Source organism: Ostrinia nubilalis, chromosome 18, assembly GCF_963855985.1.
Source record: "Ostrinia nubilalis chromosome 18, ilOstNubi1.1, whole genome shotgun sequence".
In the NCBI taxonomy this organism is placed as follows: Eukaryota; Metazoa; Arthropoda; class Insecta; order Lepidoptera; family Crambidae; genus Ostrinia; species Ostrinia nubilalis.
In genome coordinates, this window is record NC_087105.1 from 5,822,389 (window position 1) to 5,838,224 (window position 15,836).

Below are 15,836 nucleotides of genomic sequence, written 5' to 3' on the forward strand. Positions count from 1 at the left end.
GACACTATCACAACGATACGGAATTTTGGGACAACCTGTATTTATTATTCGACCCGCTATATTTATCGATTTTCGACTATTGATTGCCAACGCAACACTAGTGACAGTGACATGCAGTGACACTAGTGACCATAGACACCAAGTGACACATAACAACAAGTCCCTCTATATCTGTGACAAGTCCTGTCATCTGTCATGTTGATTGTTTACGCTTGGTGGTGCAATTTGTTATAACAATCTGTAAATTAAATTAAAATCCATTTTCCATACCATGTCGGAACTTGTCGTGAAGAATGTTGATAATGCCTGTGAGACAGCAGAAGAATTCACCAGAGTATTTTATAAACAAGTGGATAACAGTCGCCACCTAACCTCAAAATTATATTTGGAAACGGGTCTATTGGTTTGGAATGGCAATGGGATCAATGGCAGTGATAAGATACAAAAATTTCTAATGGATTTACCGGCAAGCAACCACGTTTTGAAAACCTTAGATGCTCAACCTATATCAGAAAGTTTGGTGTCGAACAAATTGACCTACCTCATCCAGGCGTGTGGCGACGTGACTTATCAGAATGATGACATCAAGAAACCATTCCAGCAGACGTTCTTAATAGTAGCAGTTGATGGCAAATGGAAGATTGCGTCAGACTGTTTTAGACTACAAGTGCCGTACAGTTAACAAGGAACAGGATGTTTGCTTAATTGACTGATAAACAATAAGTTATTGTTTTGGAACAATATCTGTGAATTATTTAAGATATAAATTAAGATTTACTGGTAATACAAACAATATATGTATAAGCAAGCACATTCAGTTTTACTTATTGTAGTAGAGTTCGTATTGCATTGTATAAAAAGGATTATTAACACTAGAATATTTTATTACTGTAGTGTGCTATTATGCTTGTAGTAGCTATTGCATTGTATAATTAATACTTAGTACATTAAACAACTCGTAAAGTAAATGAATTTTTATTGTTCAATACAGAAAATATTACAATTATTATTAATTTTGTTGTGTAATTAAAATCTGGAGTAGTCTCCAAGAAAATTGTTGCACTTGGGGCAGTAATGTTTGGTTCTCTTGAATGTTGGTAGTAAGTAAGGTATTGCTCCCAAACAACACATCATACACCACCTGAAAAACAAGTGATGGTTTTAATAAACATCTTGCAAAAACTGGTATTTAAATATCTATAGCAGTTTTTCTAACTTGTTCAGCAGTAACAGCAGGTATACTTACAGAGTGCAACCGCAAATAAAGCCAGCAAACATGTGTGTCTTCTGTGTGTTTACATATTCCACTTTTGTCAAAGAGTTTTCTTTACAGATTCCACAATTGTAAAGCACTGGCCTGTCTTTGAGTGGCGCTTGCACTATAATAGTCTGTTGCAACACAGGTTGCTGGTTTGCAGTAGGTTCATTGGTTACTGTGTAAGGTGGAGGGGGTTCCCGGCTGTAATTAACTGTTTCTGACTCAATAATTATTTCTGCAGGAGAAGCATAGCTTGGCACACTATGATTACCACTATTTATTGTCACATCTCTTGGATTTGAATCCATTTTGAACAGAGGTGAATTTGTGAACTGTTGACTACATAATATTGCTTATGTGCTTGATGATAAACAGCGAGTTGTTATCTCTTATCACTTAGTCACCATTGGTATTTTCTTGTTATCACTTTTTGATAAGTGTCTAACAGATAAATAGAAGTAGGTACTTTTGTTCATATGAACTATAATAATAAAACCATTGTTTAAATAAAGAAATTTGGCTTTACTTATTTACATTTGTTATCATTTTCGACTCGGTACTGTTGCTGTTGTAAGCTAAACCTTCTTTAGAATACATATAAAATAGTCAGCCTTACCATCAAAGGCAACAGGAAGTGGTGTAACTGAAATGACCATTGCACCACTTAAAAAAATATATGTAATATGATTGTTTTGTTAATAAAGAATGAATTTAACAGCATTTAAAGGTAAAGGAATGCATGAGGCATGATGTTAAATGAAGTCATAGTAATTAGTATATTAATCTGAAGATGTTATAAAAATGTAAGTAAATAGGCAGAAAAAACATGTTGGATAATGTGAAAAAATATATTTCAGTGGGAATGTATGTATGCTTATTGAAACAATGCAAAAACAGTCAGTCAGTAATAATACATATTAATTTACTAAAATGACATTAATTTTGCATTTTAAATATTTATTTAGGAAGTTATGTATAAATAACATAATAAATAAATTATCCTAGATACAATCATTGAAAATTTTATAGATAGTGTTTCATTACAAATAGTACTTAGGTTTACAAGCCTAGTAAAGTAAATACTTTTGAAAAGGTAGAATACCTATTTCAAATAAACAAAAAAAAGTTACCAAAACTAGAAAGCCTTTGGACATAAATAGTTGCATCTTACACAACAAGAATTATGAAATAGTATATTTTTATCATATAAACCATCACATTAGCAATGCCTTATGTATTTAAGGCATTTTACATATCAGGCCATACAGTAGGTCGAACCTTCGTAGTTGCACCCTTTTCTATTAGATCTAACTGGCTTAACACTTGTTACTTTTTCCAATAAAAGTGTTGCAGTTAGGGCAGTAATGTTCAGCATCCTTGAATGTATCAAAGCAGTACGGAACAAGGCCCAAGCAGCACAGAGAGCAAAACCTGTTGACAATTAAACAGTTTGTTAGTTTTTGTAATATTAGAACAAATAATTAATTTAATTTGCCAGATTAATCCATACTTACATTGTGATCACGCAAACTGAACCAGCAACCAAATGAGTGTGCCAAGCTGTCGTGTATGTGACTCTGGTTGTGACAACTTTGTTGCAGTTGAAGCACGTAACCGTGGTGGGCTCGGTGCCTACTGCCGGAGACAAGACGACTCCGATGGGCACGCCGGGCGGTGGTGGAGGAATGCCACTCATTTGCGGCTGCGTGCTGGTCACTACGGTAGGCGAATGCGGATGGGGGTAGACTCCGGGAGCGGTGAATTGTTTTAGGGGCGGTTGTGCGTATGGCCCCGGTGGGATAGGCTGAGCGTGAGGCTCACCCGCAGGGGCCACGAATCCATAATGTGGATTACCAACCACTGCAGAATAAGGTGGCGGAAGATCTTCAGGGGCAGATGCCGTCGAGACTTGATTGTTCTCCATTTCTCCGACACTATAATTTTGGTTTGAAGCCAGAATAGGTTCCAACAATAGAATTTATATTTCCGTGAAAATAATAAAGTGGAACTACTAATTTTTCAAGCACAAGATCGAGTTACAATGAAATTTTAGTGATGTTTTTCGTGTAATGCGTAAACGTGAGGAAAACAATGATAAAAATATGACGTCATTGCTGTCATGTCAGCTGTAAACCATAGATTAAAAATATTTGAGTTTTTTTCTTTTTTTCCATAATTAACTTGAGCCACTCTACTTCGGCCACAGTTCCAGCTATCCATTTCCGGTCATGTCGTATCGTCGTTTTATCGCAAAGAGGAGAGCAAGGGGAAAAACGGAAAAGGGTAGCTGGAGGTATGGCTGAAAGTACATGTAAGTCGCCAAAGAGTGAAGTTACATACTTCGGAAAGTTGTCGCTTTACGATATTAACCACACAGCAGTATATCTTACAACTACACTCGTAAGCAAAAGTATGGAATCACTTACATGAAGTTGTTTCGACGCGATCTTGTGTACTAACGAATTTGTTAGTAACAAAAAAGTGACATCATTTTAAAAATTAAACTTTTAACTTTAAATTGATACCAAATTCATTTCAATCATAACAGCATTTAAAAAGATATCCCGGCTGATGAGAACAAGTAAGGAAAAAGACATGTATCAATTGTTTGATACGTCGCGAGTTGCGGCCTATTTACCCCCTATAAAAGCACGTGTTTTCGGATTTTGCTGTCACACGTTGATCCATACACATATCCGCTTCTTTTGACACTTTACCTGTATGGGATTCTACACCTTCAGAAGCAGCAAAAATCGTTGCACTATTGCAAGAAGGGCTCAGCCAGTGGGCTGTCGCACGTCAGCTCCACATAAGCCAGTCCTGAGCCCCGATTACGGTAATTTTTAACGTCAACAATCCAGTGGGTCTAGACAAAGTGCAAATTATAATCGCAAACCAGTCGATAAGTGGTCGAAAAGCCCCTTTTTTGTATGGAGTTTTGACGGATTCGATTTTCGATTCGATCAAAAAGTGCGTTTTGTCTAGGGGGGCAGACACGCTTCTCGATTCTGCGATACGATTGGTCGTTCAACAGCGTACGTCAGCTGTTTTGACCAATCGTATCGCAGAATCAGAAACGCGTCTGGATTGTAGACGTTATAAAAGTTACCGTAATCGGGGCTCTGGGTTTCGAAAGTTTTAAAACGTTTTCGGGAAACTGGTGACTTTATCCCGAGACCAAGTTCAGAGGGATGACCGTTTTTTCATGTCAACCTCTCTATGAAATCGTCATTTGACTGGTATCGACGTCCAGCAAGAGCTCAGAAATGTTCGTAGAATAGCTATTAGCAAGTGGACAGTTCGTCTAAGATACTTATAAGCAATAAAATTTGACTCCAAAAAGGCCTGCCACAGGCTCGAAACTGACGGCAGGTCACCGATAAGCACGCTTTCAATTTGCTCGTACACATCTCGATGGGAAGTCGAGCAAGCCACCTCCATAAGCCACTGTTTCAGCAAACCAGCACTGCACAAATCGCTCCCCAGGCCGCCTATAGACCCGACCTCTTCGACTGCTGCACTGCAAACACAGTCTCTGCATTCATCGGAGAACAGAACTCGCCTCCATTACTCGCCTCGCCTCGCCTCCCGAAAGCGTCTTAAAACTTTCGAAACCCAGGACTGGCTTATGTGGAGCTGACGTGCAACAGCCCGCTGGCTGAGCCCTTCTTGCAATAGTGCAACGATTTGTGCTGCTTCTGAAGGTGTAGAATCCCAGGTAAAGTGTCAAAAGAAGCGGAGATGTGTATGGATCAACGTGTGACAGCAAAAATCCGAAAACACGTGCTTTTATTGGGGGTAAATAGGCCGCAACTCGCGACGTATCAAACAGTTGATACATGTCTTTTTCCTTACTTCTTCACATCAGCCGGGATATCTTTTTTAATACCGGTGTAATTTAAATGAATTTGGTATCAATTTAAAGTTAAAAATTTAAACTTTAAAATGGTGTCACTTGTTTGTTACTAATAAATTCGTTAGTACACAAGATCGCGTGGAAACAACTTTATGTAAGTGATTCCATACTTTTGCTCGCGAGTGTAGTAAATAAATCTAAATAAATTATTTATCAGTGCCCAACCAAGGTAAAGGAAGAAGTTAACAGAAAATAATTTTTGATAGCTTACACGTTTTTTCTAATAAGAATACAATTTAGGGAGACATTTATCGCATTTCCTAGGACTTTGTGGAACACTGTCGCTCGACATTTGCCTTGTTCACACTACCCAGAGTATGATATTAATAATTATGTTGACTAGCGACATGTGATGCCATGCCATGTCTGCCGAGCCGACAAGCAGAATTCGTGTCGAATGATAGAGTCACAGTACGGCTAGCACGAAAAACTTTTATTTAGAGTTCGTATCCTATACGCCTGGTTTGACCCCAAGGTCTTGTATTATGCCCGGGTCGATTCTCGGGTTGGGCACTTGCTTGGAAAGGTAGTAGCTAATAAGCTGTTTTGAGTGAGTCATCATTATTTTAAATTTGAGATTGCTTCTATTTTTCTACTTCTGTCATCATGCAAATAAATATTTACATATTAAATTAGAAGCTATGTAAATTGTCTTGTTCACTGGCACACAAACAATATCAGAATTTAAGAAAGTTTTGTCATTTAAATGCATTAAGAATCTACATTTCTTTCAGCAGTGCTACTAAAACCTACAAAGAATACTACAACTGATTGAATGTCATTATTAAAGTAAGTAAAGTAGTACGTTTTGGTTTTTATTGAAACCGACCGAATTGTTGGATAATAGTCTGGTTTTGCGGTGGTGGGCTCTGTTGAGTAACAGCTTCGCGCGCGGCCGCGGCTGTCGCGCAGTGACTGGACGCTCTGCGACGACCGCGCGTGCGCCGCTTGCACCTTTTCGTTGCAATAACGATACGAAGCGCTTTTAAAACATTTGAAAAACATTCAAAATAATATTGATATTAAACAGTTAAACTAAACATTAGACAAACGAAATCGTCAATTATTTGAATCAGTGAAAATACAGTGATACGCCGGTGTCACCAGCAAAATAAAGTAGGTAATGTTTACTAATAAAATTATGTAATCCTACTAGATCTTCAGTTGCAAAAACTGTTCTGCGTACTCGTACGTATAGTTAAACTTAAACTGGCTGACATATTTGGAGAAAACATTAAATATGTATACAATACAAAATGATTTTATTTAGTAGTGGCTTTATTATTTTCTATTTACATAATTATCAATAATTGACATTAATTGATTTGTTAAATGAAATAATTAAGTTCGTCATAATAGTACTTAGTATATTTATATGTCTTAACTCCCACCGCAATGGCATGAAAGTTACTAGTACATATTTAAATTTCTAATTTAAGTGATTTACTCCAAGTAAAACTTATTTACTTAGGTAATGTTTTGCCCCAGTACTGTCAGTTTACAGAACACGATACACTATATAGGTATAAATCTATGTAGATCGTAGTTAACATTGCAATATGCAACAATGTATACCAAGTTAATTATTTGTGCCTATAGGTATGAAACTTAGTAGGTAAGTTAGTAAGTATCGTTGATTGTAAATCTGGTAGTCGTAGAGTTCCATGCACTCATTTTTAAATTAAATTATCTACGGGTCACGTCACTCATGTAATTAGTGGTTTACAGGTGACAAAAGACAAAGGAAATACGTAATATTTAGCAAGAAATCGTCTGAATAGATCTTTTCCCAACCATGTGACATGAAGCACACCATAATGATTAGCATAACGAGTCTAGATACCGCGGAAAAGCGCACTTCATGTCACGTAGCATTCGCGAGGAACGCGAAGGGAAGTGTTTTTCAGAGCAATCGCTAAGGGTTGGCAATAAGTAACAAAAACAATAATTATTATATGAAATGAACTATGAAAATAAACAATGTTACCAAAGTTTGAGGATTCAAATGTGTTCAGATATGTTATGTACTCCGAAAGAAAACGTTTTTTGAATAAACGCAATTTTATTGTTGTATTTTGCTGTTATTACATATTTTGTTCGTCCATAACAGATTAAGTTACAATTTTTAATGGTAATGACCGTTATATTATATCGCAGCAGATTTTGCAGCTTATTAAGCACCTTGGTGTACAAATTGGTGAAAATATTGGCTTTTGAATTGAACGGAGTAGGTAGGTACGTGATATAGAGGTAATATTGTCAATATTAGAAGATGTTCATCACATATTATAGTTATTTAGGCCGGGTTCTTACAAGATTAAAACGTTACTTGCAGATTGAAACTTTATTTTCGTAATCATACTCGTAGAAGCCCACAACTTGTCATAGTTAAAAAGTTAGAAAACAAAAAGGTAATCATAGTAAGCCGGGTCTCCAGCGCGTTTTGCCCTACACAATCAACAAAAGCATCTCAACGTTCAACAAAATTGCCTACAAAAAATGTTTAATGTTGATATATTGAAAATATAGAAATGCCAGCCCTTGCCGTATCTATAGGCTACGCTGACCGACCGTGGTCGCAGCGCAGGGATACTATTATCCGCTCACGTAAGATCATAGCCGCTTATCTTTCACTTACGTAACTCGTTCCAGGAGTTTCCAGGTGTACAATCACATTATATAAGACATGGCAACATATCCTAACACAGTGTATAAATAAGTCTAGTAGATACTAAATTTTTGAGCATTTAAGAGACTTTTTCATTTGTCACTGTAATACATGAATTTCGTAGGAGACTGACGCGTTGATGTCTTTTGTATCGACGCAGCTCCGCGAAGCTTTTTTAACATAGATGAAATATTGGTGTTTTCATTAATATTGTTAAAATACAATTTATTATTTAATATAAATAAATAAATAAAAATAAAATTGTGTATTGAACGCGGAACCGGTTAATATATTTCCTAAGCTATCGTCAAATACTTCTAGAATATTAATACTGGTTGTAGTTACAATAACTAAACATGCGTCCAGTAAAATTTCAGTTCCAGTTCCAGTTAAGGTTACACATTAAAAATCCGGCTTGCGAGTATTGAAATATTCTTCAAAATAAATATGAATGTAAATCTTGATTTAGATTTTAATAGGTATAAATTTTATTCATTTAAAGTGGTACTGTTCCTTACCTGATTTTTTGGAGTTACCAAGAGCTTAAAGGCTAAAGATTCGATAAATCTACGTACTTACGTAATTGTAATAGGTGCTATTTTGCAACCAATATGAATGAAATAATAAATAATAAATAAGGCTATTTCAGTAACAAAGTTCCTTATAACTAAAAACAAAGGTAAAGTAATAGAATAAAAGAAATAGTCAGATACATATTTGGCCAACGGTATATAGGTCTACTCTACTGTTGTTCAGGAAAAATTGAATATTTTAATTTATGCAAAATGTTATATCCACAAAGGTCTCAATTATGGTAGGGTTCGTTTGTTTGGAGCACCAAAGTGCGCGGTCAGTGAAAGTGCGCGTCGAATAATATCGAGAGCGAGTACGCGCGAACGCAACCGGCTCATTGCCACTTGTTATTTACATTTTAAGCAAAATGCGAAATAGGTTGCACTACTGCTGATTGGGTCACGGAATGTTTGTTTAATTGCATGTTACCTATTTTAGTTTTATGCCGTAGGTACTTCCTCTAGCCATCGAGTTGCATGATGCATTGTACAAAAGGTAGAATAAAAATTCTTGGCAAATGGAAATTTGTTTAGGTATTTATCTAAATGACAATACGATGAGTTTAATCGCAATTTTCACACTAGCAATTCAATTGGCAAATATTAAACACATTTTTTATGACGGTGTCAAAACAGTTGAATCTTTACATTTAAAGTTATTGTTTACAATAATTGCCATGACTGATGAATGTAAATTGATTTGTTTCACCAATTTATTCTGTCCCTCTAACATACTGACACACTAACATTTCTTAATAGTTATGCAGTATGCTGATCGTAATTAATATAATAACTGTGTAAGTGTCAATGTATTGACTCATTAATTTAATATCTAAAATTCAGTTGGCGATTTCAAAACAATAACTTCTTAAGGTATTTATTAAACCATTAGATTAGCATTTATTTACAAAACGAAATATTAATTTGGGTGTGGTGGTGCCTTATTATATATTTTGTAGGGATCTTTGAATCAATGTCGATAATTCAAAATTTTACTAAGTTCCGAGTAGGTTAAAACGAGTGCGAACGATGCGAATTTCGTAGTCAATTCATCTTACTAAGTTTAAAGTAAATTTTAATCTATTACAAATCTAAAATTGAAATTTTGTCGTTTCCAGTAACCAACGGATTTTATTTAATTGACTGTTACATATTTGAGAATCAGTGAAGTGTGACAAAATTAATAAACTAACAGTGTTTGTGGACTGATTGTGAATTTCAAAACTGAGGCGTTTGGTGCAGTGTCAACGTTTGTAGTCGGGGACATAATAGCTGAAGATGCGAGTGCGGTGGTGGCGCGCAGCGCTACTGTGCGCTTGCGCGCTGGTCCTTCGAAGTGCTGCGCTGCCGCCTGCAACCCTTGGAGACGTTGTTGCGAATGCTGCTACCAGTCTTAATTCTATGAAGGTAATTATAATATCTATTTCCACCTCGTAATGATGTAATGGTTAGTGTTGACGCTGTCGACTAGCTCATTGTTTGGTTCGATTTATTTATTTCAGCTTTAATGCCATATAATAGTATATTATGGCGAACCTAATGCCATAATGGTTATTTAATGATTCGCAGGTTGCTAATTTTATTTCGTAATTTTAGTCTAATTGATTTAAGAACCTCCAAACCTAAATCACCTAGAGATGCAAATAGAGTCAACTTAGTATTGTTGTCAATCTGTGTTTAAGTTTATATAGGTTAAGTATCGTATGAAATGTAAATGGCTGTATTGCTCCTAGACACGTGATAAGTGTAGCTCTTCATTACATTATTTCGCATGACTATTTCGTAGCTTGTGCAACTATGGGTACTGCCGAATTTTAATGGCGGATTCACGTATTTTGGAAGGTTCTAAGATCCATCAGAATTCAGATTCCTTCGGCACTTTCCGTTACATCAAGCCATTGCGTCGTAATCGAGGCCCTGCTCCATAAAGCGATTTCGATCAGCTACTTCTCACACGATGTTACATAGTACTGAACATATTTATTTTATTTTACAATAAATAAAGATCTGCCACTAGATATGTTTACATCAGGCAAAAATACTCACTAGTTACGAGTAATACCTAAAACACACTCAGGCCAAGTTTAAAATACAAATACCAGTATGCAATATTTGGACAGAGCCGGACTTGTGTGTACCTACAAATACAGCTTGGTTCAAAGAACAAAAATGCCTTGTGTCGCACTGGCACGAGAAACTGATTAAAATGAGTTAGAGATATTTAGTTACTTTTTTTTTTTTTACTTTATTAGGGTAAAAAAACAATGTTGAATACAATGTTGCTTAAGAAATCGAATTGCAAAAAATCAGTAAATTCAACATCAGCATCATTTACCACAGCTTACTTACTTTATATTAATTATAACATAAGTCATTGAGAGTGATAAAAACTGCAACAGTGGGTCTAGACAAAGTGCAAATTATAATCGCAAACCAGTCGAAAAGTGGTCGAAAAGCCCCTTTTTTGTATGGAGTTTTGACGGATTCGATTTTCGATTCGATCAAAAAGTGCGTTTTGTCTAGGGGGGCAGACTTTACTTAGAAGGATCACACATTAGGATGATATTATTTATTAACCTAAATATACAGTGGCCTGCAAAACCAAGCATCACACCTTAAAAAAAACCCTTCAAATGCTTTACTCGCATATTACAAAAGTACTACGAGTCGAGTACATCTTGTGTAAAACAAAAAACAGACAAAAAATGGGAAAGAGAAAAAAAATTGAAGTCCCAACGGTGCGGCACCTACCTCCGCAGGCCCGTGCATTAAACTACGTAAATTAATAATAATATAGCATATAAAATCCTGGAACTAATTCACGAGAGCAGTAAAAATGGCAACCAGGTGTACCTACAATGGATCCCTTCGCATATAGGGCTGCAAGGTAACGAGGAGGCAGACCGACTGGCTAAACTGGCAATAATAGATGGCACTCAATTTGAAATTAAACCATATTACTCGGAATTATTGGGAAAATTTAAAAATAAAGTTTACAATATTTGGAAAGAGCATTATAATGAAATCTCTTTAGAAAAAGGCATTTGGTACAAAACTATGTCGTGTGAACCTCCTCGCTTACCGTGGTTTTCAAATGTTAATTTAAGCCGAAAGTATATTGTTTTATTACATAGACTTCGTTCTGGTCATATTCCGTCTAACAAGTTCGCTTACTTAATGAAAAAATCCAACTCTCCAAACTGTGATAGGTGTTGTGATAAAACGGATGATGTACAGCACTTGTTGACGGAATGTGTCAAGAACCAAAGAGAGCGGCTGTCATTGGTGAGTCAACTAAATCTTAAAACGCTCGATGTAGGAGTATTTCAAAGCATTTTAGCCAACCCTTCATCAGATGCTGCTAAACTTATTTGCGACATGGTTTCCGTGATTCTCCAGTGACAGCTACTCGTTCTTTTTATTGTTTAGTTATTTTTAATTTTTTGGTTATTTAGTTTACGATTAGGTTATGATGGGACTGACATACTATGTAAAAGTCCCTAAATTAATAAATAGAAAAAAATAAAAATAAACTAGGAAACACTAATCACTGCGCAGTGCTTCCAGCAATAATTTTTTATAAGCATAAGGCCGAAGTGTCATAATATCAATTGAGTTAAAGTATGTATTGTAAATTTGTAAGAGTGAGCTAGACGATACATTGGTGATCGTCTACCAGCGTTTGTACGACATCGGGATGTGGCAAATAATCGGCAAATATATCGGCTATGAGTTCTAGTAGGAACATTATAATACAGACTGTTCACAATGGGGATACAATCGTATCTATTATGGCATATATCGTATTAACATCATTGCTTCAAGTTGTTTGCGTCTATCCTCAAGCTTAAGAGTTTTATATTTCTCCAATAGTTGAGTATAGGGCAAACGATTATGAAAACATCTGTAGTGCATTGCACGTAGAAATTTCTTTTGTACCATTTCCAGACTTTTAATATATTTACTATAGTAAGGATTCCAAATGGGCACGGCATACTCTAATTGGGATCTGATGAGGGCATTATAGAGGCAAAGAATGTGTAAGGTTGTTTAAATTTTTTACTGGATCTCATAACAAAGCCGTACATTTTGAAAACTTTGTTAATTACACCGGTCAACAAAAAAAAATTTTTTTTTTGCGCATGGATTTTACTTATTATATTCTGATTATATAAGCAAATGTATATAAAAAAGTGCGATTACAAATCGAAAATATTTGCTTTTTAAAAAGTTATAGTTAGCGATTTGAATTTTCCATCTTCATAGTAGAATGTCTCTAAAGATGCACGTCACATTCTCATTGGGATATATTTATAAATAATTATGGGGGCTTATTCGCAAGAACAAGGGGCACGCTTTCATCAAAATATAGTGGGATTTGAGAAACGACGTTACCAAGGCCAGTATACTAAAAGCATGATAGGTTTAGATTTTTATGAAAAAAATCTTCTATGGAACATGACAGGAAATTATTATATAAATATTTGGACTCTATTTTAATTTTTCTCTTGAGATAATGAATCTTAAATGGATGTTTGTTATGTTTTAATAATTAGAAAGAATGAAAGAAAGAAAGAAAAAAAAATATTTGGCAACAAATTAAATCATCTCTATGTTCATGTTTCATACATTCATTGATATGAATTTTTCTATTTTTTACACATAAAAGCAAATTCAAAACAATTTTTTGTTGTTATTCTTGTTTCTAGGTTATAAAGCTATAAAAATAAGCTATGCATAACCCGTGCGCAAAAATAGTGTAGACAGTTGTTATTTTATCGACGTGTAAATCAAGAGGTAGCTTGCTGTCATAACAGCATAACGCCTAGGTCTCTAATGGATTGGACACTTTCTAGGTTGACACCAGTGAGTTTGTAAGTATAGTGGCTGATTAGCCGCTTCTTTGTAAAGGTTATTGATTTACACTTATTAATGCTAAGACTAAGTTTATTTCCTTCACAATAAGTAGTGAAGCGGTCAAGGTCATCCTGAAATTTTATGTGATCATCACTGTTGTCAATTTTATGGAAGATTTTTACATCGTCTGCGTATAAATAAATGAAACTGATATTCGGAAATGTTTTACCACAGAATAATAATATGGTAGGTACCTGTACTAGAATATGGATGCCTGTTGATCCAATAGGAGCTGTGCTTGTTACACACAACAGAATGCCGCATGCACTTATAACTGCTGCAGTTGTAACTATTCGCCATTGTAGTGTATAGACATTTGTCTCGAGCGCATACGTCACAGCCCAGTCAGCGGTGGGGGCATTCGGCGTCCGACCGTGGTGCGGGCAGGTCGTGCTGTGTGCGTAGGCGAGCCAAATAATAATCTAATGGCGGAGATAAAGGTGTACAATACAATGGCGACGAGGATTAAAAAGGAGTGTATAAAAAAAAAAAAAAAAGAAGTGAGTAGGTACACGTATAAGTTAAAGTTATAAATTAACTCACGGAACATTATTAATTTCAAACAAAGTATCTATTTAGATTGTGCTTAAATATGAAGTGTTTACTTTATATTTTCTCAACCACCAAAGTGTAAATGTGTGAAGAGTGATATTCCCGTTGTAATAATAAAGATAAGTGATGGTGTTTTTAAAATTAATTTATCGATCGGAAATAACGAAAATACTTTTTGTTGTGTGTGTGTTTTGCAGTAAAACGATTCTTAATATTTTACGTTAGTAACATGTACCTACATTAAGAAGTGGCTAATATAACACACTCACGAAAATAAGCGGAAAAGTAATAATCAGTAAAATATTAAAATAATTTATTTTATACTGAAAGTTAATCTGGTCTGCGCATAGAAATATGACAGGAATTTATGACATAGTCATAAAATATGTTATGGGCTAGGTAAATATCTATTTTAACAATCAAATTACCAGCAAAAGTTTAATTACCTATCCAGTAATACAATTACGTAAAATACAGCAGATACATGCAACGTAATTAACTAGAGGAATGCTGGGATCGATCACTATCCAATAACGGTATTTATTTTTAAATTATTGATTGAATTAAAATGTTTGATGCAATACACTCAAACCAAATTAGCAGTACCCATTTTGTCTATGCTTAAAATTGGTTAATGCCATGGAAATGAATTATTTAATTACTAATTGTTGTACAAATCTAGATTAGTATAAACATGTTGGTGATATTTTAATATAAAATAAATTACCTTTTCCGCTCGATGGCGTATGGTGACTATAGTCACTATTAAAAAAAAAAAATCGTAGTGTTATGGCAATTTATTTATTGACTTACCATAAGCGTAGGTGTATAATTATAACCCAGGTTTTAGTACTATCTATTTACTTTAATCGAGAAATGAATTAATGGAAATATTTATTTGAAATAAAACTCGTTTCACTGTAATTGATTATTATCTTGTTATATCAATATTTAGAATAAACATACGAAGATTTGTCTGTTGGCACTTTGAGTTTACAACATGTAAACGATTATGTTCACAATACCATTACCTATCTAAAGGTGCTTACTAACGGCAAAATGTCGTTACCTCATCACATAATAAAATAAATTGAATTAACAAAATAAATAATTCGCAAGGATTATACATTTACATTTATTTTTGAAACGTTTATAAACTATAACACCAACCTACGCACACATCAATCAACCTATGCACACAAATTATAGAAGCAACATAGCAGCTATATACTGGACACATAAGAACAGTACTAAACATCAAATTGTTACATAACAGCAATTATTAAATTTAACACAATAATGGACAGTAACGTTCACGAGCGTTCAGGTAGTAAAGGATGATACGACAGAACGCTTACAGACGTCATAGTTTTGATTCGTTTAAAATTGAAACTGCTCCCAAGGCAATGTATATGAATAAGTAGTGTCTTTGGGAAGTAATTCTTAAATTGTACAGTCCAACAAAGTGTTAACTGGACATTAAATTGTTAACAGCAGTTATAAACTGAACATTAAAATGTTAGCAGCAGTATAATATGCTGGACATTAAATTGTTAATAGCAGTTATAAACTGAAAAATAAATTGTAAGCAGCAGTATATGCTGGACATTAAATTGTTAACAGCAGTTATAAACTGAACATTAAATTGTTAGCAGCAGAATATGCTGGACATTAAATTGTTAGCAGCAGTATATGCTGGACATTAAATTGTTAATAGCAGTTATAAACTGAACATTAAATTGTTAATAGCGGTTATAAACTGATAGCAGCAGTATATTATGCTGGACATTAAATTGTTAACAGTAGTTATAAACTGAACATTAAATTGTTAATAGCAGTTATAAACTGAACATTAAATTGTTAGCAGCAGTATATGCTGGACATTAAATTGTTAACAGTAGTTATAAACTGAACATTAAATTGTTAGTAGCAGTATATGCTGGACATTAAATT

At 34.8% G+C, this 15,836-nt stretch overlaps 2 protein-coding genes across 3 annotated transcripts in view; one reads left to right on the forward strand and one right to left on the reverse strand.

The window, feature by feature from the left end:
* Window positions 1-959: 959 nt before the first annotated feature.
* LOC135080592 (lipopolysaccharide-induced tumor necrosis factor-alpha factor homolog) lies at window positions 960-3,371 on the reverse strand. The gene is made up of 3 exons (XM_063975264.1): window positions 2,773-3,371; window positions 1,247-2,689; window positions 960-1,141 (listed from the first exon to the last, which is right to left on the reverse strand). Exons 1-2 carry the CDS (start codon window positions 3,180-3,182, stop codon window positions 2,575-2,577), a joined length of 525 nt encoding a protein of 174 aa, XP_063831334.1. The 5' UTR covers window positions 3,183-3,371; the 3' UTR covers window positions 960-1,141; window positions 1,247-2,574.
* Window positions 3,372-6,090: 2,719 nt separating this feature from the next.
* Window positions 6,091-15,836, forward strand: part of LOC135080595 (carboxylic ester hydrolase) — a 33,166-nt gene continuing 23,420 nt past the window's right edge. Inside the window, exons 1-2 of one of the 2 annotated variants that reach the window (XM_063975267.1) lie at window positions 6,091-6,294; window positions 9,533-9,821. In XM_063975267.1, coding sequence (XP_063831337.1) covers window positions 9,693-9,821 — 129 coding nt within the window. In that variant the 5' untranslated portion in view covers window positions 6,091-6,294; window positions 9,533-9,692. The remainder of the gene's footprint in view (window positions 6,295-9,532; window positions 9,822-15,836) is intronic. The other variant, XM_063975266.1, reaches the window with a different exon arrangement.

Bases quoted from the DNA above. Each gene is read 5' to 3' on its own strand.
- LOC135080592 (XM_063975264.1), bottom strand. From the start codon at position 3,182: ATGGAGAACAATCAAGTCTCGACGGCATCTGCCCCTGAAGATCTTCCG. The intron at 2,690-2,772 runs GTAAGTATGGAT...AATTGTCAACAG, and splicing joins TCAGTTTGCGTGATCACAAT to GTTTTGCTCTCTGTGCTGCT.